This window comes from Strigops habroptila, chromosome 4, assembly GCF_004027225.2.
Source record: "Strigops habroptila isolate Jane chromosome 4, bStrHab1.2.pri, whole genome shotgun sequence".
NCBI classification, from domain to species: Eukaryota; Metazoa; Chordata; class Aves; order Psittaciformes; family Psittacidae; genus Strigops; species Strigops habroptila.
In genome coordinates, this window is record NC_046358.1 from 8929547 (window position 1) to 8955202 (window position 25656).

At 39.6% G+C, this 25656-nt stretch overlaps 1 protein-coding gene across 3 annotated transcripts; it reads left to right on the forward strand.

Moving 5' to 3' along the window:
* The first annotated feature begins 266 nt into the window (after positions 1-266).
* TMEM62 (transmembrane protein 62) lies at positions 267-24566 on the forward strand. 3 transcript variants are annotated; one of them, XM_030483051.1, is made up of 15 exons: positions 267-1884; positions 4585-4696; positions 5769-5906; positions 6949-6994; positions 10684-10825; positions 12818-12942; positions 13091-13213; positions 14061-14216; positions 15684-15843; positions 18015-18128; positions 19062-19146; positions 20673-20777; positions 21627-21745; positions 21833-21930; positions 22647-24566. In XM_030483051.1, exons 1-15 carry the CDS (start codon positions 1702-1704, stop codon positions 22669-22671), a joined length of 1731 nt encoding a protein of 576 aa, XP_030338911.1. In that variant the 5' UTR covers positions 267-1701; the 3' UTR covers positions 22672-24566. The 3 variants fall into 3 exon arrangements, with proteins under 3 accessions (XP_030338911.1, XP_030338909.1, XP_030338912.1); XM_030483049.2 differs by lacking the exon at positions 21833-21930 and having other exon boundaries at positions 268-1884; XM_030483052.1 differs by lacking the exons at positions 267-1884; positions 21833-21930 and having other exon boundaries at positions 12764-12942.
* Positions 24567-25656: the final 1090 nt, after the last annotated feature.

A 25656-nucleotide genomic window follows, 5' to 3' on the forward strand; every position in this document is an offset into this window, starting at 1 on the left:
AAGCATTGTTTGCACAACAGCCGAGTTTAGACTGTGATTACTGGAGTCCTCCTCATATCTTGACATAAACAGTAATATAATATAATCCAGCTTCTGATGCAGTTGAGCAAGAGAAGCAAGGCTGTGGTTCAAAGAGAGCAACAAACACACCCAAGAAGGGGGAGGGCTGCCTGCAGTCCCCTCACTGTGACACAAGTGTCTTTCTTGTGTGGCCATATCTTTTAGCTGAGCAACCAGGATGGTTTTGCTTTACTGTGGGACTTTTAGAAGAAGTTATGCTACTGTAAACCAGCTGCTTTAGCTGAACAATTGCATAGACTTATAAAACAAAATACTACCAAAAAAGAGAAAGATTCGGAACCCACATAAGCTGGGAGATGGCAAAATAAGTGGCAGCAAACCTCTGACAAAACAAGTTGGCAGCACTACGCAGGCAGAAATGGCACAAAACACCAAGATCTCCATGGCTACTAAAGTAATATAGGGGAAATAAGAAGAACAAAACAGGAATTCAGATAATTTTTAATAGAGACAAAATGCTGAAGCTTAGCAAAGCTTAGCAGTCCTGCTAGAGCTAAAATAAACTGGTACAGCTGCAGGAAGAAACTGAGCAAACCCCAGTTTTCAGGATTGCTCCCCAGGATTACCGGACTGCTGATCGCTGTTGGTTTAAAAATGGTTGTTTGGGGTGTTCTTTGGGGAAAGTAAGAAGCAGACAAGCAAGACGTAAGGCAGATAAAAAACCAAAGCTAACATAAATCAAGTCCCACAAAGAGCAGCTAAATTAACAAGAACATCTGAGAAAGGATGTAATCCAGTCTAACTGGGAAGTTTCTCCTGAGCAATGCTAAAAATTAAATCTTTGTCCTATGACAAATTATATAAGAAAAGACAATGAAAATTAAGTAATATTGATTTCAAAACTTCTATCTGTAAATTTGAGAATAAATACTACATTTAATATCAAAGAAAACAGTGGTGTAACGTGACAGAAGCTTTTTCAGCTTTAAGATGGTAAGCAAAACATCTCAACAGTAGATGTGGCAGCAGTTAGGAAAGCAGAGTTGGTAGCAAAGAATAACTTACCGATTATGAAACTCTACAGTTGCTATAGTAAGGTTTAGAATGGTGCATATGGGGCAAAAAAAATATGTTTGGAAGACCAAGAAAAGACTTCTAAATTATGTCTGGAGCAAAAAACCAAAACAAAACAAGAAAGGTCAATTGCCTAGATTTATGAGCAGGTAAAATTACAAGTACTGACAGGAAAAAAAGAGTGAGTGTCAGTGTGCTGTACTTGGAAGAGAGCAGGATGAGGCACTGGTCTCTTCGTATGCCTGGGTTTTGTTCCAGCCGACCAAAGAAACGGCCCGAGACCTCCTTAGGGCACATGCTTCCCCCACATCGCCAAGACGGTTTAGGGACTACGGCAGGCCGCGCGTTCCAGGAAACGTTTCGGCCTGTAGCGTTTTAGCCGAGGCGTTTAACAGGCACCCCGGGGGCAGGCCGCTCCAGGCAGATCCCGCCGAAGGAGGGGAGCTCCCGCCCGCCGCCAGCGCTGCCATCGGTCCTCCGGGCCAACCACAGAGGAGAGGCAGGGGCGGCCCGATAAGCCGAGCCGGGGGGTGGGCCGCGACGCGGAAGTGCTGAAGCCGGCGGCGCTGCCCGGCGGCGGGCAGGAGGGTCCGCCGGGGCGGGCGCATGGTGGCGGGGCGGCGCAGGATGCTGAAGCTGGCCGCGGGGCTGCTGGCGGCGGCCGCCGTGGCGCTGCTGCTGGATTGGTACGTGCCTTCGGGGGCGCCAACGCCCGCGGCGGGGCAGCGCTGGCGGGACCCCCGGCCCGCCCCCGGGGCGGAGGCCGCCAACCTGCTGTGGGTGGTGCAGGTGAGTGGGGCCGGGCCGGGGCCGCTCCCCGCCTTTCGGGGCCCATCGGGCTGCGGCGAGGGGGGGGCGAGAGGCTCTGGCACCTTCTGCCGGTAAATGTCCCCCTTTGCTGTCGCGGAGGCTCAGTGTCAAGTCGAAGTTACAGGTGTTCAGTCAGAATACCCAAAAGACAAGACGTGCGTGGTAGAAGCGAGTAATTAAAGCTCACCTAGTTATTACACTATCCTATACACTGCCTCGGTACCCGGTCCGGTATTATCTACTGGGATAGTAGATAATGTCTGTCCCTGTCCTCTTCCAAAACTCAGGAAAGTTGTGTGCCTGAGAAAATAGTCATACAGATGTTCAGCAATAGAAGGTATTGGGCCAGTGTAAGAGTGATGTGCGTTAGGTTAAATGCGCACAGCTTTCTTTCCAGGTTGAACGTAAATACAAATTAACTTGGCATAGTCTTGGAAGTAAACTGTCATGTTTGGGTGCGCCTGTGGCCTCTCTTCTGACTCTTCCCCGCAGAGCATTCCTGCAGCACTTAGTGTATAACTGACCGCAAGCTGTGCGTATATTTGCAGGTAATCGACGCCTGAGATGTCACAGGGGTTGCATACAGTTCCTTCTAACAAATAGGCTGCTTTTACTATTTTGCCTTTATTCTCAAACCCAAGGACACTTTGCTTAAATGTACTCGCTGCAGGCTGTGCTCTTGGTGCATAAACCAAGTGTATTATTAGTCCTTTTGTTCTCTCCAATTGCTATGTATTTTCAATGTCAGGTTTTTTCAGTAATTTTTCCTTAAGTGTCTTAGGGCTTATCTTTAGTGCAGGATAGATTTCAAGATGAGAGATATGCTTGAATTAATGTAGATAAAGCCCCTATCTTGAGTTGCTATCTTGAAGAGAGTTGTCTACAGCAGCATACAGCAGCTGCAAAGCTATGCTGACAAGCAGCGTGCACAGCTCCATGCTGCTTCTCCCAAGTTCTCTCTGGTTGTGTTACTTCAAGTGGAGTTCTCCCAGGGATAGGTCACAGTGCAGCTAATTTGAGACTTGGCTTTACTTTCAAGTGGTTACGTTCTCTTTCAGATCTGCCCTTTAACAGATGCTTTATCATAGACCCAACTTGGAAATTAATCAAGCACTAAATCCAGCGTTGTGCCTGATGATGTGGTGGGAAACGGGCTTGGGGCTCCCTGGTGGCTTCATAGGTCTTAACCTAGGTGACTGGATAGGGCCTTTTGTAGATCTTAAGCTTGTATCATAGTAGGAGAAAAAAGAGGGAAGATCTTTGTAGGAAATCAGGCTTCCCAAACACTGACTGCTAAAAAGTTGGGAATTTACATTCTCCATAGTTACTGGTAGAAAGACTTGTAAGACTTTTGCTCAAGAATCTGGAAACAGCAAAAATAGAAGTTTTTAATTTCTCTGTTTGATTGCTGAGATAGATAGATGAATTGCAAATCCACAGGCTGAGGAGAAGCAAAATAAGACGTTTTATCCTTGCAAATGGTTAAATTAGGTTTAATGTATTGAGGTAGTTTTACTGTGCTTTTTGATTCATGCTAGCTTGAATATATCAATAAAAATGAAGTTATGTCTGAAAGGGTTTACCTTTTTTAGCATCCAATTCTGATATAGGCAAAAGTTACGTATAAGCAAATGGGGAATTTTCCTAAGCAGAGTTAAAAAACTGTTTTCAGGCAATGCTTCCTACATATTCAAATGACTGAATAAGTAGAAGCCAAGGCATTTTGTCTCCAAGGTATTTTATCTAGTTTTCTCAGAGTGGGAAAAGATCCAGGTTTATTAAATTGAATGTAAAAGTTAATGTTTTTCTTTCTCAGTCAGTGATCTCATCAGATGGCCATGAGCATGTGCTCACTGTTTTCTGAGTGTCAAATTTGTCTAAACTGAGGAGGATAAGTTATTAATTCATTGAAATGGAATGGCAGGTAGAATTGAAAGCATTCACCCAAGATTTACTTCGAACATACCTGAAAACCCACAATATTCACAACAACAACAGAAAAAATCTTACCTTTTTTATTCTCCCCATCCCTCCCTGTAGGTATCTTCTGTTGTGAGGGCTTTGACTGTTCAGAAATGAACAGCACCTTTTGCAGTTATGTGCAAGTGGTATCATCGTCTCTTGGACAATCTGTGTGTTCATGGAGGCACATGGAATAGGCTCTAAACACACCCATTAGCTTCATTAAAACACAGCGGTAGAATGTTTTAAGTCCTTCCACCCAGCTACTGGATATGTCACACCAGGTACAAAATTAGTTATCAATATGCTTCAAGTCCTAGGTAACTTTAACATAGTCTTGCTTTGCAGAACTACTTAGTATTCTCCGTTGCAGCAAGATCACTGTGTTGTACCAGAAGCTCACAGAATTTGAAAGTCAACAGGCCACTTAGAGCCACCAAAACTTGCTGTAGATAGCTAAGTATTTCCTCGTCTTACTGTATGACCTTAGATTGAAAGAGATTTTCTCAATGTAAATATGATTTTAGGGGTTAGAGATGCAATATTATATGTTTGCTCAGCTTTTTTTCTTCCCTAATCATCCATTTCTGGTTTTTCCTGTATCTCATATACTGATATGAATCACTATGACTGCTCTTATGTTGCATTTGTTTGCAGAACAAACTGGGCAGCAATAACCCTCTGCTTGGGATAGTGTTTAATTTTTCTCTTTTGCAGGTGTCAGATATTCATATCAGTAGATTTCGGGATCCCAAACGAGCTCCTGACTTTGAAAAATTCTGTTCTGAAACAATTGATATAATTCAGCCAGCACTTGTTCTAGCGACAGGTAAGCAATTCAACACGTGGATTTCCTGCTGAATGTGCTGTCAAAGGAAGAGCAAACAAGCAAAACTCTAGGATCTCAAGAGAGAACTTTAAAGCCTTAAGGTATCTTAAGCAATGGCAATGAAGTTTCAGCTGCAGATAGACTGCTAGAAGCAGAAGACAATAACTTTGCAACTCAAGAAAATTAGTTTTTGTTCAATGAGTCTGACAGTGAGTTTAGTGTGTATTACATGTAACCTACATAATTATGCAAAATAGCTATTGTTTTTCCAATACTTGTTGCTACACCTTAGTCCTTCCTAGTAGCTCCCTTCCTTCTTGTCCTGGTAGTGACTCTACATCAGTCTTTGTATTTGAAATTACAGAAGAGATCAATGTCTGATGAGTTGTTAAGAGCCAGTTCCTCTCTCAGAACAATCCCTGCTCATCTGTATGAAATTCACCTATGAATTAATGTAAGATTTCATTGCTGGTTTCTGTTTGAACTTATCGGATCAAGACAGGTGAAACAAGCCTTGCCATTCCATTTGATAGCTTGCTATTGAAATGGATTAAGTTTTGGCAAGCAAAGTAAAAAAGACGACTTTGAGCCGTTACTATATGCGAGACTTTAGAATCTTAATCCTTGACCTGGACTATTGTTTCTACAGGCAGTTACCTATCTGCTGCTTGCTTTTTAAGTTAAGAGTTCAGAAACAGTTAACATTCATCTTTTAACTAGCAATGCAGGAAGGCATTGCTGTCTGAACAGAGCTGGGAATGGTTCGAACTCTAGTTGGAGCTTGAGGGGATATAGAAGGTGCAAAGTTAAAGCTTCTATGACTACAATCTTCAGGTATAATGAATATGTCGTAATTTTCTTTACTTTGGCATGGCATTAGTGAAAGTGCTGCAGTGATGTGTCTATTAGGTGTTTCAACAGGCTGCCACATCTACATTAGAAGGTATTTACCCTTGTGGTAACCTCTCATACCAGATGACAGGAGTGTTTGATGCGCTTCCTCTAGGACACACAGATGGCATGCTTGCCTAGTTACAGTATTTGTATAAGCCTTGCTTTTGTACGCTTTCAGGTGACCTGACAGATGCGAAGACAAGAGATAAACTGGGATCTGAGCAGGTTGAAGTAGAATGGAAAACCTACCAGTCAATCCTGAAAAGATCGAGGGTCATGGAAAAAACCAAGTGGATAGACATTAAAGGGAATCACGGTAAGAAGGAAAAGAAACATCTCTTTCTTTCCTGAGATTACAGAGCTGATTTAGATAAGTTAGAATATAGAGGTAAAATGGAAAGAATCTAAAGAATATAGTACTTAGCACATTAGTGGTGGCTATGAATCAGTAGAAGGACGTGCTATCTACATGTTTGCTTCACTGAGGGCACACTTTGTTTAGAGGTACTTTCTGGAATTTTAGTACCAGGGAAGAAGGAGTCTCATTTATTGCTTTTGCCTTTCAAATGGTAGAACAGAGCTTCAGATGTTCTTTTCCAGGTCATTAGCTTATATACTCCCTTTTTTAATTGAAGGGCAAACTGTAACCTTACCCTACTGAAGAAATGGTTTAAATTTACTTTTCATAGACCTCCTCCCACAGGTGTAAGTTTAAAAGTATCACACATTCGGCATTTAAAGGAAAATTGGTTTCTTCTGAACAGAAAGAACTCATAGAAGTTTGTACACATCCTAGTTGTTGCTACATTCTAAGTAGTCAAACATAAGCTAACAACCTTTTAGGCTATATAAGCCAGCTGTTACAAGAAGGCAAAACTAGAAAGCCTAGCACTGGGGAAAAAAAAGTGCATGTGTTGTTATATACGGTCCAGATATGACATTTTACTCCCATTTCCCTATCAGGCCTCTGTTACCAGCTTTACTATTACCAGCTTTAATGATGGACTCCAGCTGCAGGAGAAACCTCCCTAAGTTTCTGTCTGTTTTACACACACTTTTCTCTGACGCTATTGCTACTTTATTTTCCTTGCATGAGTTAGGTCTTACTTAGTCCAAAAAGCTTTATGGCCAATGTAGAAACATGTGGTTAGCTTTTAGCCGCTAAATGACCATTTAAATTCCCAAAACAACTTTATCTTTGAATTGAAACTTAAATGAGAAAACTGTTCTTGCTTTTAGGTCTACTGCAGCAAGTATATCCTGCGCCTGCTGAGACAGCTTTATTTCAACATTAAGAAATAAAATACAGAGGTCACTGATCAATTTGATCTTCATTTCCTTTTTTCTCTCCCTTACAGATTCATTCAATATTCCACACCTGAATAGCGTTCAGAATTACTACAGGTACTTTTATTTACCATTATATTGAAGATCAAACTCACTAAACAATATTCTTTTCAGTTTCACATATATGCTTTTTTCACTGACTTTCCTATAGTCCAGGATCATATTTGCTATTCCCTCCATTGTTTCCATTGCCAGTTAGTTAGTAGACTAGACTAGACTGAAAAAATAGAGCATTCTTTGCACAGACTTCTTCTTAGCTCTTATCCCTCTCTGTTTTGTAGTTGAATATACTATAAATCTGCCTGTGCCTAGGAAATGTTCTGTGTTGTGTTTGGTTTCCTCAGGGCACTTATATGATATATTTCTGAAAAACCAGTGTTCCCAGAGAACGCTTTTCCTCCTCAAAATATATGAATAAAAGAAAAAGAAAGCAAGAGAATACTTCGCTTTTCAAATGTTCTTTCTGCATGCCCAAGAGGGCTTTTCATGTCATATGGGTCTGAATTTTTTCCAAGCCATTTTAGAAAACTGAAAGTAGAGCAGGAAGAAGGCAGATGATGATGATGGGTGCCCAAATGTTCTTGAGGAGCACACTTGAGATTTTAATGTGAAGATAGGTGAGGAAACTTCCCTTTCTTCAGCTGGCTATTTTGCTTGCACATTCTAAAGGTAACCGCAGTTGTAACTTGTGTTTAACTTTGTGCCCTTCACGTCTGAACACAAAATCTTGTTTGGTAATTTTGGTGGTGCTTTTGGCTTTGACTCTTTGGAACTGGAAGAGGACTTGGAAATCTAAACTTGACTTTAATACAGGCTCTTAAGCCATCCACTTTGCAATAAGAAGACAGATTAAACATCTGATATTCGAGCAGATATGTTCTCCTATAAATTCTGTGGGATAGGATCCTACAGCAGCTGCATTTTCAGGAGAACATGGAATTCGCATGTGGATTTACCATGAAGGCATGAATGTAGGGTGCTAACAAGGCTTTTGGATGCGCTAGTGCAGTGCACATCTGTATCTTTTGCCACAGTTGTGGCTACATGACAATCTATTATCAGTCTTCCACTCTAGTTTATGGCTGCTATCAGAAATCCTAGTGACACACATGGGAAGATGCAGCACCGGTGAATTTGCCTCATCATCCCTGAATTGTTGCTTGGCCTGGACAAGCTTGCTGTTTGGAAAGATGCATGGATCACCTGCCTCTAGTCCACACTGAAGATGCACTGTTAGTGTAGGCTTAAATTTTAAACTAACAATAGTGTGTGTACCTTTAACATAGTAGAATAGACCAAACTTTTCAAACTTACTAACATGTAGAGAGAAAGGAATGTTTGGCTGACAGGGGAAGGAACATCACAGGACTTACTGATAACAACTGAGGAGACAGTAAATAAGACCAAGGGAGCCAGCCTCCAAGATAGAGTGGTACCCAACATGGAGTGAGACTGGAACAGAACAGAAGCAAGGACACACCAACTGCTAACTCAGCACTAGGACCTTGCGAGCATGCGCAAGCACTGAGGTCATTCAGTAAACACAGTGAGGAAGACTGTCAGTGACCACCAGAGACCCCCACTCAGCAAGAAAGTGCATGCTTAATTAGGATGCAAATATTAGAATTAATTCCTGGGAACACTGTAAATATGCATGAGCATGCTAAATATACAGCTGCTGCTGGCAAGTAACGGGTGCGCTCACCTCTGCGAAGCTATTCGCATGTGCGCCCAGTGCTGCAATAAAGCAACCTGCTTTCTGAAAGTCCAGATTGAGTCTTAGAGAGTTTCTCCGACCAACTTTTATGGTAACAATAGCAGTATGGATTCAAACGATTAGGGTGAAATTTCAAAGCAGTTTAGCCAACCAAAGAATTTCTGAGTGAAATTCTGAGTCAGGTGAAAGTCTTTGCTTAATAATTAACAGTCTCTTGCTAAACAAATGTGTTCTTATGTTGGTTTTGCTTCATTATAGACTGTCATCATAGCAAAATAAAGAAACCTTAATGAGATTTATCATGCTTTCTAAGACTGAAGAAAGGCACTAAAGGCAGAACTATCTTTACAGGGAGAATTTACTAATGTAATGCATTAATAAAATATAAAGAGTGAGAAATGTTTTGATAAATATACCACACTCTAGGAAGAGAGAAAGGAGATGGTAAAGCAAAAGGGAGTCTTGTGGAGGCCTTTTCTTCTCCTCCACTCCTGTGAAGTTAAACAGTCAAAAGGGCAAGTTTTGGGGTTCTTTTGTTTGGTTGGGACTTTTTTGTGTGAGCAACAGTAAGGCACTACCTGCTTGCCTTCATGTGACTCCTGAACAAATAATTCATTCTTTGCTGTACACCTTAGAGTGCTGTAGCTTGCAGATATAAAAACACAGCATAAGGAAAACAGTTATTCAACACCATATTCTGGTGTTCATTATGTATTAAAATTAAAGAAGGCAGCAGTTGCATTGAAATAGAATAAGATTTTTACACAAAGACATAGGTTCCTGTTTTATGCCCACAGCGTGAGCAGAGGGTTACACATACTCTAAGTGGCACTAAAGACAGAAATGTTAGGTTATGACCCTGAGCTTCCAGTTTCCTTATTGAAGTTCATGATGTTCACAATAGTAACATTACCTTCAAAAAAATAAATATTGTGAAAGGGTCTTTATGGCATTGGAAGTATTGATTTATATATGAAACTTGTTTTTAATATATTGGCTTCGGGTCAACCTTTCTGGCAATTTCGCTGTTTATTCTGACTGGTGGAGGAGCAGTGATATGAACTGCTTTCTGGATGGCTGTGTTCAGACTATAATCACCATCTGAACTCAGGGATGTTTTAGCTTCCACATATCATGCAGGGTGTTAAAAAAAACCAAACCAATCACACCACCCCAAAAGCCCCAAACCCAAAGGAAAACACACACACCCTCCCAACATAACAAGTTTTAGTTAATCTCAGATTTACTCACAATTTAGTTACATAATTTAATTCTTAATTGAGCAATTTAGTAGGTACCATTAGTTGTAATGTTATCTGTCTTTGCCAATGGAGGATATGTGCAATTCACATCTAGCATAAAGTATCAAAATCACTTCAGTTTTAGAAGTTAAAAAAACCTGAAAATACCTGTTGTCAGTGGAAAAAGAGAAAATAATGTATATATTCATTATTGCATGTATTTATCATAGCCAATATTAGCATAAAACCATGGGGGGAGGGAAAGGTGTAATTAGTTGGCATGTCTTATGGGTCCTTCCCTGTCTACAGGTCTCTCTAAGAGTGTTGTAAGATTAAGATTCAAGAGCTTAGTTACCATCAGGTGACATGCAAAAAAGCAGCAACACTTTTTGCTCTCTTTTACTCTTTGACTGGATAATTCTGATAACATTCCACAAGTGTCAGAAGAACTGGTAAGATTTGCTATAAGAGCAAGAAATGAAAAAGAGCAATAAGCAAAAGGAAATGCTGCCTCCTTTGCTATGTATAAGATTTGGTGTAGTGTAGTGTTTCTGGTTTGAATCTTCTGGAAAATAACTGAAAAGGTTCAATATTTCCTTGGTTCAAGATCATATTTCATTAGCCAACAGCATCTTGTTTGAAGTACGGAGTCTCAATGCCATTGATGTTTAAGAAGAGCCTTTACTGCAGTAACAAGGTGGAACTAGATCTAATGCAAGAAATCTTACATTTATACTATACAGGTGAAGCTTTTCTAACAGCAATATTTCCATTTTATTTTATTCCAGGAAATACTCTGCCTGGCATAAAGATGGCTCTTTCCATTACATCCACACCACCCCTTTTGGGAACTATTCATTCATCTGTGTGGATGCCACACTCAGCCCAGGCCCTAAGAGACCCTATAATTTCTTCGGGATTTTAAACACGGTATTTTATAAGTCTTGGCATTCCATTTTGCTGGCTGCTTTACTTCTATAATGGTTTGTTTGGGGGGGGTTGGTTGGTTGGTTGTTTTTATAAAGAAGAATTGTCTGGAAGATTTGTGCTCATCTAAAAGAGTCTATGTTTTTAAGTTATTAGGCATTTGGGACATTTATTTAGAAAAATGAATCTGTCACTTAACATATAAAGTATCTGTGTTTTCTCTCTTGAATAATTCAGTACGAAAATGTCAAATTAGACCTTTTAAGGACACTGTCAGTAGTTCCTTAGCATTTAGCCAGACTTGCGTGTTAATTTCCTCACTCGTAAAGTTTAAAACAAAATCAAACTTTCTCATTTCTCATCTCCTTTTTGCTTTGCTAGATGCTTTTTGTGGTGGTGGTGTTATTATTACAGATTAGAGAGTTGCACTTCTCAATGGAATCATTTGAAAGATAATGCTATAAAGAAATGTGTCATTTATGAAAGTGATGTCTAATCTTCTGAAAACACAAAAATTACATGGTGTCGTTTGAAGAGAAGAACATTAATCCCAATGTTTAAACCACATATCATCATAGATAATGTTTTGTTTCCCTTTTATTTTTTTCTCTGTAGTTTATTGATATGATTTTGTTCTTGAGATACTCTTCTGAAGTGTTGGCAGAAAGTTACTGTGTGCTGGTAAAGAGGTGTTGTGTTTTGCCTGTGATAAAGACCTCAGGGAAAAGTAAAAAGCTCTCCCTCTAATCTTGTCTAAAGAAGGCTGGACATTTAATGAAGTGTTTGTAAAGTGCTTGGTGATGCTTAGATAAAAGGTGATGTAGGAGTGTCAAGTACTGTTCGCACTGTTCACTGTAATCCATAGTGGGTGCAGTAGATTTGCAGACAAAGTCTCGAGAAGCTAAGAAATGCAGTTGAGTCGGAGCTCCTTGGCTGCAGTAAGTCATGGGTTTGCTTGCTATTTACCAGCAGCAGGAGTCCAGAGAGCATCTTGTGCAGATTTTTGCACAAAACTGAAGGTAGATACCTGTAACTTTTAAGAATTAAACCTCTGCCAGGAATTTGAAAACTAAATTAGATTTGTATTAGTGATTTGATTGCATAGCTTAGGTAAAAATATTCTTAAAGCCCAAATTCATAAAGGCAAGTGAAGTATCATTTCACTTGATAAGCCCATTACATTAACCCAGAATAGTATTCTGGATTCATTCTTTTTGAATATACCTTTATTTCTGTTTCCTTTATTTGTGCCCTTCAGTGTTTCTTTTCAGGTAGGAGGGAAAAGAATATGTTGGTGGTTCTCTGGGTTACCCTAAAAGATGATCTGCAAAATGGTGAAAAAGTGGATTTGAGTTCTTTTCCGGTTTTAGTTCTCCTGCCTAGTCTGTTAGACTTCGAGATCCTATTAGTATTGGCATTCTCTCTGGACAGTGAGTGGCTTATTTAATAGTGGAAGCCAGACAAGTAAAGGAGAGGAATTTTACCTGCTGCATAAAGTGTTTTGCTCAGCAAAGGCTGAGTGATATTTTCAAGATTCAGCATCATTAATTCATCCAATTAAATGACTGAAGCATATGGTGCACAGTTTGCGGTCTGTCATGCCTATAAAAGGCCATCTAACAACTTAAGAGATAATATGGATGACAATTGTAAGGTAAAGATGTCTGTAAAGTCAACTCAAGTGTGTTGTCTTGGCTATATAAATAAGCAGCAGAACAGATAGAAACATCATTTACCAAAATCCTTCTTTATATTGCACTTTTCCTGTGTTCACTTGCAAGGAAGATGTTGAGTGTCTTGTTTTCACTTTCTTTTTCCAGCACTGGGTTTTAGGGATAGGTCTAGTAGTACATTTTGTTCATGCCCAGGTCCTTGAAGCAACTGAGAGTATTCTCTTCATTAATGTCTTTCTGCTTTCCTTTTGCTGTTCTTTCCAAGTAGCCCGGATGTTAAACAGCTTTGTTTGGTTGTCTTTCAAACACCTGCCTGTTTCAGAATCAAATGAAAGAACTATCTTTAATGGCAACACAAAGTCTGCACAGCAATCATACTGTCTGGTTTGGCCATTTTCCCACCTCAACAATCATCTCCCCAGCCCCAGGAATACGAGCACTGATGAGGTAAGATCTTTCTGGTTTTTCCTGTATGTTTTCAGTCTGAAGTACATTTCTTACCTTTCTTCACATACTTGTCTGTCACTTTTCAGGTTTTCTGCAGTGGTATTTCCTTCCTATCCAAATAATCACAATTCTTATGTTCTTTTATTAGTTCTGCCACGGCCTATTTATGTGGACATCTCCATACGCTGGGTGGGCTGATGCCAGTCTTGCACAGTCAGCACCGTGGCGGCACTCTGGAACTTGAACTGGGAGACTGGATGGATAATAGGAGGTAAGTAAACCCTAAGTGGGCAAATTATTATATGGACCCTACTGGTTATACTGTGATTCCCTTTTATGCTGTTTGGAGAACTTGCAAGAAGCATTAGATCTGCCTGACTGGTTATTACTATTGATGTGTTTGAAAAATTTGTCTGTGTAGAAGTTTGGGATTTTTTTTCCCTGTACCAACAGTGTGCTAATAAATTAAGTGGAGTAATTTTTAGATTAATTCTTGATATTTAGAAATTAAAAAGAGGACATCTCAATGTCCATTTAGGATGCACTTAGTATTCTCATAGAGACATAAATTGTAATAAAACTCAACATCACTACTTCAAAATATCCATGCTCTGCACCAGCTGTTAGAATTTAAAAGACAAAAATAGCCTACCTGAGAAATATTACCTTAACAGTGTATCAAAAAGTGTCCAATGCTACATGGAATGTATAGTAGTATATTAGCTTTTATTCTGCAGTAATCCCAATAAAGATACTTGTATGCCTACAGGAAGAGAGCACACAGTGGTGTTTGTCCACAACTAGAGTACCTACCCAGACTCTGTAGTAATGTACATTTTATTTGAATTCTATAACATACTGCTCATCTGTCTGATTCATGTGCAAAATTCAATAGATCTTCACATTTGGAATTTTGAGTAATGCTTGAGTGATTTATAATAAAATGAAGCTGATCAGAGGTAACCAGATGTTAATATAGCAGAGTAGGTTAAGATAGGATCAGCTACAGAAGAGAACAAATGGAATGTAAATGAAACAAGTTCTGGAACTTGGGAAGCATGGGAATCAGCTGGGCACACAGGAGTTTGTATTAACAAAACGTTTTCCTTTCATTATAGGTACCGGATCCTTGCATTTGATCATGACCTCCTGAGCTTTGCAGATCTTACTTTTGAAGAATGGCCTGTAGTCCTCATCACCAATCCCAAATCCTTCCTTTACAGCAGTTCTGCTCATGAACCACTAGCCAAAATTCTTTATTCCACTCATATCAGGTACCCTGTAATCTCCTGATTTTACAATGTTTAACTATGTTATGACAGTCAGGGTCTTTCCTGGTTATAATGTACATCTATATATGCATATACACAAACCCTTTTTTTTAAGTGTGTGTGTCCATTGTTCTCAGATATCACTTTTCTCTGGAATATTGTTCCTGAGAGCTCAGTTTGTATCATATCTGTGATAAAAGGAGATTATATAGTACAAATTCATGTTCATTTTATTTATGCAGTTATTTCCCCTGCAGTCAATTGAACTTATTTATGTAACCAAAGCTGGTAGTGTTAGATTAACACATGATTTGTGTTATTTATCTCACGTGGTCATGTTGCCTCTACTGATTTGGGGATTTTGTCTGTAGTTTTCCAAGTGTTTGCTCTATTTGCATTCGACTTCTTAGTCTCCCATGATTTCAGTTTTACATCCCTTATATATTAAAACAGCTTAAGGGTCTGCCAATTTTCATATTAGGTTTAAATGTTTCCATCTTCCCGTTTGTACCTTTTCTATCTTTTTATTTGTTTTTCAAATTTCTATGCCCTTTACAACACCTTACATTTGCTGTTAGACCAATATGCATGAAATATATCCATGTATTACGTACAAAGAATTACAAGCAAAGGAAGTTTGTCATACTTTTCAGTTAGGAAGCAGTGTCCTACTAAGTCTACCTACTTCCCAGTTTCCTATTTAGAACCTTATCTGAACATTCTTATAATTATACTAAATAGATGAATTAGTAGAATCATTCACCATTACTACATGAGGTGCTGTCATTTGACTGAAACATGGTCTGGAATGCCTTTTGTATTGCCAGAAATGAAAGAAATTGGACGTGCAATATATTGAGTCTATATTAATATCACTGTTTCTCTGAATATAAGCACTTCCAAGTGATATCCATTTGTTGGTATCTCAAATCTGTATCACCTGTCTTGTGTTCCACTCCATTTCTCATAAATTCAGTTACAAAGACTGAGAGGTTATATTCTGACTAGCAAAAAGGAAGAGAAATAAAAAAGGGAGGGGAACAAATACACCCAACCCGAAGGCCTTTAGAGAGAGAGACTGGCAATTTTTAATGAAGACATCTACATTATTTGATTATGTGTCTGTATGTATGCAGGAGGATTTGTGATAGCAAATGTTTTAATGGTGGCAATAGTTCTAAGATCATTTCTGCCAGGACCTGAAGATGTGTGCCACTTTTTGTCTGTTCCACAGCCCACTTTTCTATCCTATTCTTTTGCACAAGACCATACAAAACTTCTCTTTTTGACTGCAGGAAAGAGCTACCATGTCACCATTAGCCTTCCAGATATTTTATCAGTTTAATTTCTAACTCTTTTGAACTCCGAAGTAGGAGAGTTCAAAACTTTAGGGACTTCTCTTCAGGAAGTAAGGACAAATCTGTAAGACCTGTAAAAATCTGTTTATTTTGGTGTTTATTCACCCCTTAGAATTCTGGCCTTCTCTCCTTCTGTCATTACCTCCGTCAAAGTCTCTATAGATGGAGTTTACTTGGGGAACGCGCATCAGGTATCTGGGCCTCTCTATGTACTGAAGTGGAGCCCGCAGAACTACAGTGAAGGGTTCCATCACATAGATGTGACTGTCCAGGTAAGCTGGTGGCATTCTTTGTATTGAATTTTTATGTTGTCCTGTCTGCTTCATCACCCTTCTGCATCACATAACTAGGGACAAAATAGATGATACAGGCTTCCTTTCATATTTGTCTGATTACAAAAACAAAAGGATTTATTAAATAATAAAACACTGCTGAGCACAAAAACATTCAAAGCATCTGAATGAAAGAAAGGATTCTTATTTTTCATCAGAAATATAATAAGGCATGATAGAAGAGCAAGTAATTGGTCAAAAATAGATTATTTTAAGTAAGAGGCAAAATTAACTTTTAAGGTTGCCTTAGAAAAAGAAACAATTGAGCTTGATCAAGGAAAATAAGAAGTAGCCTCATGTTAGTTCAGAAGGCAAAGGAGCTGGATCTGTAAGATTGGAATGCTGTCTGTGATCATCTGTTTGAAGTTCTTTTTGTTACTTCTTACAGGCTGACAGTCAATACGGTTTCTGTTTCCTCAAATATCAGGCTTAGCTGATGTTACATTACTGGGTGCAAAATAGGTTTTTTCAGTGAATGCTTCTGTTCTTGGTACTGTATTTTATTTTTGTACCTTCAAGTGGTCTTGAAGAACTTGGTCAGACTGTTCTAACATTCTGTCCATCTGTACAATAGCAATGGCAAAGTCAGCTTTGTCCTGCTTGGTGGACCCCAGCTGGGCATTACTTCCCACAGGACCAAAAGCAAGCATTTTTTTCCTAATGGCCTTTCTGTACTGGCAGTGTTCCATCTCCCAGCTTGTTATTGATTTCTGTGATGCTCTACCTGCAAAAGCTACATTTTAAAAATGGTTTATTTTCTGGGGTCTTTTTGGGGTTTTCAATGATGATGAAAACACATGCACAAATCTGAGTAACATTTGAAGAGGGTTATACAGGCCTGCCGAGCAACAGTTGGCTTGCAAATACATGCTTGTTGTCAGGTAACTGAATGGGATTTAAAACCAATGAATTTCATTTCCCCTGCAGTCATAAATCACTATTACATTTAGTAACCAAGTAGTTTTTGGAAAGCGGGAAGGATGAGGCATTAACTTCAGTTAGGTACCTAGAGAGAAAATGACTACTTATTTGTGCATCGTTTCTTGGATTGTCCAAATATTGTCTCAGCTGTAATCACACTAAACACACTGAATCCTCTACTATAAATAAACCTTTTATTTTGTACTGGAAGATAAGGTGTTGTATTGGTTTGCATAGCAAGGTTTTGGTAGCAGGGGGGCTACAGGAGTGGCTTCTGTGGGAAGCTGCTAGAAGATTCCTCTATGTCTGATAGAGCCAATGCCAGCCGGCTCCAAGACAGACTCACTGCTGGCCAAGGCCATCAGCAGTGCTGGTAGTGCCTCTGTGACAATGTATTTAAGAAGGGGGGAAAGTTACTGCACAACAGCAGTGCTGCTGGGTGGGGAGGAGGTAGAGAATTTGGGAGTAAAGTTAAGCCTGGGAAGAAAGGAGCAGTAGGGGGAAGGTGTCTTTAAGATTTGTTTTTATTTCTCATTATCCTACTCTGATTGGATGGGTAATAAACTAATTTCCCCAAGTTGAGTCTGCTTTGCCTCTGATGGTAATTGGTGAGTGATCTCTCCCTCTCCTTATCTCAACCCATGAGCCTTTTATGATATTTTCTCTCCCCTGTCCAGCTGAGGACATGAGTGGCTTTGGTGGGCACGTGGCATCCAACCAGGGTCAACCCATCACAGGTGTCTGTTACACATGCAGAAATATCAAACTGTTGACTAAAGGTAGCACTGTTGTTGTGTATCAATATCAGTTTCTAGCAAATATGCCAGAAAAGCAGCACAACAAAGCTTCAAAATATTTTAAGAAGGGCTAGTATCTAGAATTGAGCTTTCAGAAAACCAGTGGTGGTGGTGCCAATAAATAGTCACTGTCTTCCACAAATTGCTGAATCACTGAGAGATGCTCCTTCATATGTAGCACTTCGAGATTATGATCTTATAGTCAATGATTTACTTGGAACTACAAAATTGACAGTAAGTAATCCTTTGTAGGTAGAAGTATTTCATATAGCAGTGTGCCAGACATGCATGCGTCAATTGCATCTTCCCAGAAAAGCTGCAATGATAATTAGCAACTTCAACCAGATAATTTGTGCCCTACTAGTCTCTAATTGCTCTCTTCTTTCACTCTAGGATGCTTCAGGTAGAATTAGCACGCGGAGTCATGTATTTGCTCTGGAAGAAACCCTCTCTCTTAGATTTGACTTTTGGCCATCTGTTATCCTTCTCACCGACCACTATGTTCTAGTAAGTGCTCTCAGCAAAACAACTTTCATTCTGGGTTGGTTTCCTCAGAGACTGCAGCAGTGTTTTCCTAATTCCTGATAGACTTGAATTCACTTTGCTTTTTCCAAATACGACTCCATTGGAATTTCACAAATATTTCAAGTTTCCTTTCTCAAGTTGTATGCTTCAAACATGAATGTGCAGCAGTGGTTCATGCAAATAGTTGACTCCATGGATTTAATCACAATTATCCATTTTGGGGCATAGGTATATGCACATTTTGTGCAAGCAAGAGGAGGAAAAGAATCTCCTGGAGATAGTAGAAAAGGGAAACATTAAAGAAACCTTCACTGTGGTCTGTTGCAATATGTGTACTGGCAAGAATGCTGAAAAGTCTCCCATCAGCTGCTGACATTATAAGTAGCTCTATCAAAGAGGAAGGCAAAATTCCCATTGACTGCTGTAAATTCCAGGTCATATCCAGAAGTGTTACAGGTTAGTACATGCAAAGAAGTTATGTCATAATAGTTCAGGTGTACTTACAGAACAAGGTAGGAAAGTCCACATGACTGTAGATAGTATCATACTTGGCTCAAAATTATGATGTTAGTTTCATTAATTAGTAACTGATCTCTACAATGTCTTGAACTGCAGTTCTGTGCAGTTCAGCACTTACTTAGAACATGTTTTGCATAGGATGTGTATTTCCACTGTTTCAATGGATGTGTTTCACAAACCCCATTTTTTAAAGATTCGGGTCTATCACTTTCAGCCATCCAACTGAACTCAAGTCACTAGGATGCAAGTCCAATAACTTAGAAACTTCTTTCTACTTTTTAGTTCAATGACACCGTCAAGCTTTGAATATGTGTTTCAGTTAGAAATCTTTGTATCGTTCTGTCGGTGCTCAAAGGCAGCTCCAGGGCTTGCTTAGAGTCCAAACTGTCATTTCAGGCTCGTGTGCTCTTTGGACTGATTGTGCTGATTCAGATCACCTTGCTTGTTATTTTCAGATATCTCCAAAAGCCAGCACTCAAAGGTATGAACCAGTGTTTGTCTGTGGTTTTTAGAGGATCTACTATTCCCAAAACCTAAGTAGTGGCACTGTGAATCTCCATGTGCATTTTGCATCTAGTACTTTGATTGGGTTCTCAGAAGCTGCTGTTCTGCTTTTAGGGGGACCCAGAAAACCTCCAATATATCAAATAAAGTAACTTAAAAACTAAAAACTTGATCAGATATCTTTGTATAAACAGAAGTAAAATTAATTGAAGTCAAAAGGTTTCATTTTAACTTTCTCACTGAAGAACCCAATGCAAAGGGATAGGAATGTTTTATTTTGTATTAGTTCTGCATGTGTGCTTGTTTCACCTCAGCTGACACAGAATTCTGTGTCACCTGAGTGGAGAAGCAGATTTCCTTCTACAAAATCATTCTTGTTAATCTTTGCAAGGGACATGAACAGGCTTGGGTCTTTCCCAGAATAGTATTAAGACCAGTTCTGTCATAACTTGATATTCAGTTTGTGATAAAGCTGGTAAATGAAAATTAATACTGTTAAGCTTGTGGTGTTTATCCTTTAAACAGTTGTTTGAACCACACCTTACTAATGAGATTTTCCTGGAAGCCACCTCCCTTCCTATTCATGTCAGTGTATGTCTCTTCCTTTATACTCATAATCACACAGCATCCTGAGGTAACTACAGCAGCTGCTTACATAAAAGAAGAATAGAACTGCAGTTGCCTTTATGGAATTCAGCAGCTAAAAATGAAAAGAGCTGGCACTCTGTGATCAGCCTGGTCCCTGTAGACCGTGACAAATGTTTTACACATTAGCGAACAACTTGGTTAGAGCTGTTGATTTCCAAAGGTCAAGCTTGCCCTCTGGGAGTTCATGCTTTGTGAGAAGGGCAGCCACGTAGTAGGTGAAACTCTAAAAGCTAACCTTTATATGAAGCCTCTCTTGATCTCAGTCTATGGTCTGCTTCATTGGAAAATTAATATTGCTTTTGGTTTGGGTTCTTTTTGCTTATACCACACGCTTGTCAGAATGCTGCCATTTTAACACCTAGCCTTCATTTTATCTGAGTTGCTATCAGATCTCACTAAGTAGATTTAATCAAAGAAAATCCAGTTAATCTAGTCCATGCTGACCTGCCTTTTTGGGTTTGCACAGCTACTGTTTTGATTCTCTCACTTTCCATTTAACTTTCTCCATGTTTTTCGTTCTAGCTAACTTCATTTTCTGGGTATAGAATGGTCGTTCAGTTTTATTTACATACAGTAAGTGTACTCATTTAGAATGGCAGCTGCTTCTGCTGTTTTAAACATAGACTGTTATATTTATCAGTTCCTTGCTTTCAGTTATCACAGTATTAGTAGAAATGCATTCCTTTGCATCTGTTCTCTAGACATACCAAATATTACTTTTAGATTTATTTAATAGAATGAGTAAATATTGTGCAGATTTGTTTCAGAAAGACAAAAATATATATATTTTTATATGTGTGTGTGTGTGTTGCAACCTGAATCAAGTGTATGTTCTTAAATGTTGTCTCTCTGTAGAAAAGCCAGGATTACTTACTCTGACCTCGTATTCCCTTCATGTCTTCAGTAAAATAGACACCTTCTATTACTCAATTCTGCTTCTAAATTTATACACCATTCTGGGTAAGTAACCTAGAGTATAGGAGGATTTAAATTAGTATTTTTAAATTACACATCAGATACCGATGAAAAATGAGACTTTCAACATCATGGAGAATAGGGAAAACATAACATAAGTTATGAAATCTATGTGGAACTTGAAAAGTTAATGTCCAAAGAGACTAAAGGTTTATTTGACGAGCCTAACTTAGAGCCCTAGAATTAAAAACTCACTTTGCTTTCAGAGTAATTTAATAATTTGACTATTTTTAAATTTAATTGAGTTTTCACATCTTCTCTGAGTAAGATCTGGTTGTTCCTGGGTGTAAAATAACAATGTGGAATGTACATTTCATGTGCCATGTCACTAAAGACATCTGGGCTCCCATGCTAGCAATGTTAGCTCATTTCTCCTCTGATAATATGTTACTAAAATAGCTACTTTTTTGGCTGTCAGCATAGTGTGCATACCAGTGCAACCTGTCCATTTTGACTTCTGAGCTAAGCCAAGCTGGAATGGTTTATGACTTACTGTAATTCTGGGAAAAGGCTGGTGTTTGACAGGACCCATCTTTGCACTTCTCTCATAAGGCAAACGTTGTCTGTGGTGTTGAAAATGGCCACAGAGATGAAACCAACTTAAAAGTATTTCATTGCATGCCACAACTCATTGGTGTACTCATTGGGAATGTTTATCAGATTGCTCTTTGCTGCAGGTGAAAACATCAGGCTTATTACTGCAGACAGGCAATAGGGAAGTCGTTTTCCCCAGCTGACCACTTGGTGCTCAGGAATACAAAGCGCCACGTGGGAAAGGCTGTGTCTATACTGTGTATTCTGATGGTGCTCTGTGTTTGGTTTCCTCTCTTTCAGGACCATGGTTTGTAGGTGAACTGATAGATGGCCATGTGGGGGTCTGCTTTTCCTTTGGGGTCTTCGTTGGTGGTTCCTTCGTACAGGGCAGTCTGACATTTGTGGTTGGGATTTTACAGGTACATATTTATACAAATTAAGGCTGACAAACTGCTTTTTTCTGAGAATCTTTTTTTCCTGTTATTTTTTTAAATGGTTTCACAAAGAAAGGAGCCTTGGCAGGATGGAGCAGATCAGTGGCCACGCCTGACTACAACAGCTCTTTCTCAACTTGCTGCAAATTTAAAGGGCAGAAAGGAAGGAGGTTGTGCATTATTTTCTCAAACTTCCCTTTTCCTCTATTTGATGTTGCCTTGGGCTCCCTGCATGTCTGCATTAGAGACCATCTCTACAGATCTACCTCTCTACATTTTTTGTCCTTGGCTCACACAGGTTGCAGTGATTAAGCCAAAGGAACTGAATGGCCAGGGCAGCCCTTGCCCGATGAAGATCAGTAGGTGTCACTCTCCAAGTACACAAGCGTCCAGTTTTCCCAGCATTCTGACCTGTCTGCCCTCTGGTTTTCCCAGCTGCCATTAGTCTGAGAGAGGGTGTAGTTCCTTGGCATTTAAGCCAGACTAAGCTCGTGTTGCCTCCTTCATGGTCCCTCCCTTATGCCAGTGCTAATGCTTGCCTGACCACAGTGGGCTGGGTCACAGAGCTAAACTGTCATAAGGACCTTCCTTTTTTACTGTGCTAGTATTTTGCCATGTGTAGCTCCCTGAACTGGCTCCAGGAAAGGTCAGATTCATGTCAGCACCTCCCACAGCAAGGGAGAGGGCAGGAATGCTTGGCCTGGACTGAGACACAGGCAGCTACTGCTCTATCAGCTGCAGAGTCTTGGAAGTGCATCCTGCTCTGAGAATTGTACTCAGCCCTTAGAATGGGACAGTTATACTCTTACCTTTCTATGCCCTCATGGATGTTACGCAGAACACTTGGCTTGCTCATCATCTTATTTTATTCTGCTCTTCTTTTCAGATGTTGTTTTTCAACCTGCCACTGATGGCCTATCTGTGCTGGTGCCTGTTGCTGCGATGCCAGGGCCACAGCTTCTGTTCTCACATCCGTCAGGTCCGACACATCATGGCTGTGCTTGTTCACCTGGCAATGACACTCCTCCTGGCCTGGCAGGTCTATTCCTGCTATATCCTGCAGCGAACCTATGGGACATTGGCATTCTTCCTCTCCCCAATGAGAACGTGGCTGGTGGTGCTGACCTCAGCTCTGATTTATAAGACCTGGACACTGAAATCATCTCAGCTCAGAACTTATATTGTAGAAATGAAAAACTGTCAGAGCTCCTGAAGTACAATCTAAGTACTGAAAGTTCTTTGACTTAAAAACTGCCAAGGCACAGCCTATAGTTTTGTGATGCTGGAATTCCATACAGCCCAACCGTTAGGTGCTAAGATGTGAAGCTGCACCTGCATTGCTACAGAGCTGTATGAAACAGTAAATGTATAACAATATGTAATATATACTTTTATTGTATTATACAATATACTGTATAATACATGTTATATAATACAGTTATACACTATACATTAATACAGTATACAGTAAACTGTAGAATAATCTCTTTAACAGGGGTTTTTGTGATACAGAAGCTAGATATGTCCATGTGGATCACAAATGGAAATTTACTACTGTGAATGGAAAAACATTTTTGAATTCATTAAATTCTTGATTTTTATAATGCTGGGGAACATGAGAATAGATCTTGATTATGAGCCCTAGGGTTTCTGCTTAACTTTTTGCTTTTTATTTGAGGATTTATGTTTCTTTTTACAAGACTAGACCAGATGTCTTTATGAAGTAATGGTTATTGCAAAGGTGCTGCGGTGGCCTTCACTGTAGGAGTCCTTTGCTTACACAGTTCATAATGCTGTATGCAAGCAGTTTACAGGCTGGTAGGTGTGTTTATGTGTATTTATGTTTATCTGAGCCATGGCCTATTGCTCTTGTCCTGGAAGGGCTGCTGAATTAACATGCCCTCTCTCTGGGAGGAAGGAGTTATGTCTTCCACTGCTGAAGTTGCCAATTTTCCCACACTGACCAGTGAAAGGACAGCAAGTGATCGGTGTTGCTGGGATTCCCAGCTGCAGGCAGAGTGCAGCTTTAAAGCGAAGAATGGAGACAATGTCCTCATGATGGGAGAGCCTGAAGGAATCAAGGAATCGTGTGGACTGATGCCGATCGTGTCTGTAAGCAAAGTCAGGGCTCTATTTCTGGGTGGCAGTCAAATGCGCCAAAGAGTGACCTGACAAAACCCATTTCTTGGTTTTCACTTTTTCTAAGTCTAAAAATGATGAACAGTTACATTTATGAAGAATGTGATGATGCAGAGTCAGGAGAGCTGAGGTGCCTTTATCTGTAACGTCAGGAGGAGGCTGGCCTGCTTCACAAAGCTGCTCTAAGTGGAACATTTAAAATACCCTCAGTAACTTTACAGTAACTTATTTATGGCTCCCCAGGAGAAAGGAGGGACAATTTATTTATAGCACCTTAGCAATGACTGCAGAAGAACCTACAGGAAACGAAATTGAATTGGAAGAAAATCTTAACTACAACTAAGACTTTCTGTTGTTTTTAAAAGGTGACAGCTTTCCTATTCCTTAATTCCTCAGTGATTGACAATGTAATAAGAAAAAGAGAGTAACGGCTCTCATTTGCATCAGTTAAATACATTAAGAGAATACAGTGTCATTTGTTGCTACATGTGTTTCTTTTGCAAGACTATTAGAACATCGGAGGCAGGGCACAAAATTTACTCATCAGAAATCTGCAAAGCTGAGAGAAACGCTACTGAAAAAGTAATAATAAACTGACATTTTGTGATTAAATCACTTTTATGTGATCAGGGAGCATAAGTGGCAATAAAATATTTCATTATCTATACCCTGTGACAGGACTGAGACTTCCTTTGTTGTGGTGGTTGCTGTCAATTGCAAGGTCATCAAATCTCAATGGAATCAAATGTTTGTGCACTTAAAAATCCTGCAGTCTGTCAAGCACTTGCTGTTTGGCTCCATAGGATGTGTTGGGTAGATGCATGGAATTCTGTTAAGAATCTCTCTGCACTATTCTTAGTATGGTGAGCAAAGATGGTTTATTTGTAGATGTGTTATCTCTGGTTCCAAGGACCCAAATAAGAATCACATGCTCTGAAATGTGATTGATGTGTGAATTATACATGTATGTGTAATGAATTCGGAGAGAAAGGGAATATCCTACTGCCCTGGTATCACAGAGGAGAACACACCATAGAAATTTAGAACCCTGCCCTGCATAGGAAGCACCTCTTAGCTCATGTTCTAGAGAGACAGCTATTGCAGCTTTTTGTTGCCTCACCTTTTCTCATGATAATTGGGATAATTTTCTCCTTGAACAGTTTTCATAGAACCACAGAATGGTTTGGGTTGGAAGGGACCCAAGGATTTTCAGCTGAGAAGACAACACAGTATTGTGCTGGAAAGTCTTTTAGCATTTACATTAGCCAGTAGCAGTGTTAAGATCTCTTATACTGTTGTTCCATAGTTTATGACATGTTTTTCCAGGTTATGGATGAAAAGATTTTATTTATTAACTTTTGTACACGAACAGAAGCAACCGGCTTTGGCATTCATTACTTCTGGCATGTAGTTCTCTCTTCTAACATGGTCCTGCACGGCTGTTTCGGAGCAAGCATGACAATACAGAGCTCTTCTCAAGTCAAGAGTGTCCTTTCCAAGCTGTTCATTAGCAGGAGAAATCAGAGCTACATGAAGTGAGCAAAGCAAGTGGCAGATGGTGGAACCAGGCTGCTGAAGTACTTCACACACTGCTGATGGCCACCAGTGTGATCTGTGACAAATCAATCCTTCATGAGAAATGCTTCGATTATAACACTCTGCAGGGTCTGTTGGTTTGGTTTGTTGAGGTTGTTTTTATCTGCATTGAGGAGTTCCTTTAAAATACTTAATTCCCATTTGAAACGACTCTAAAAGGA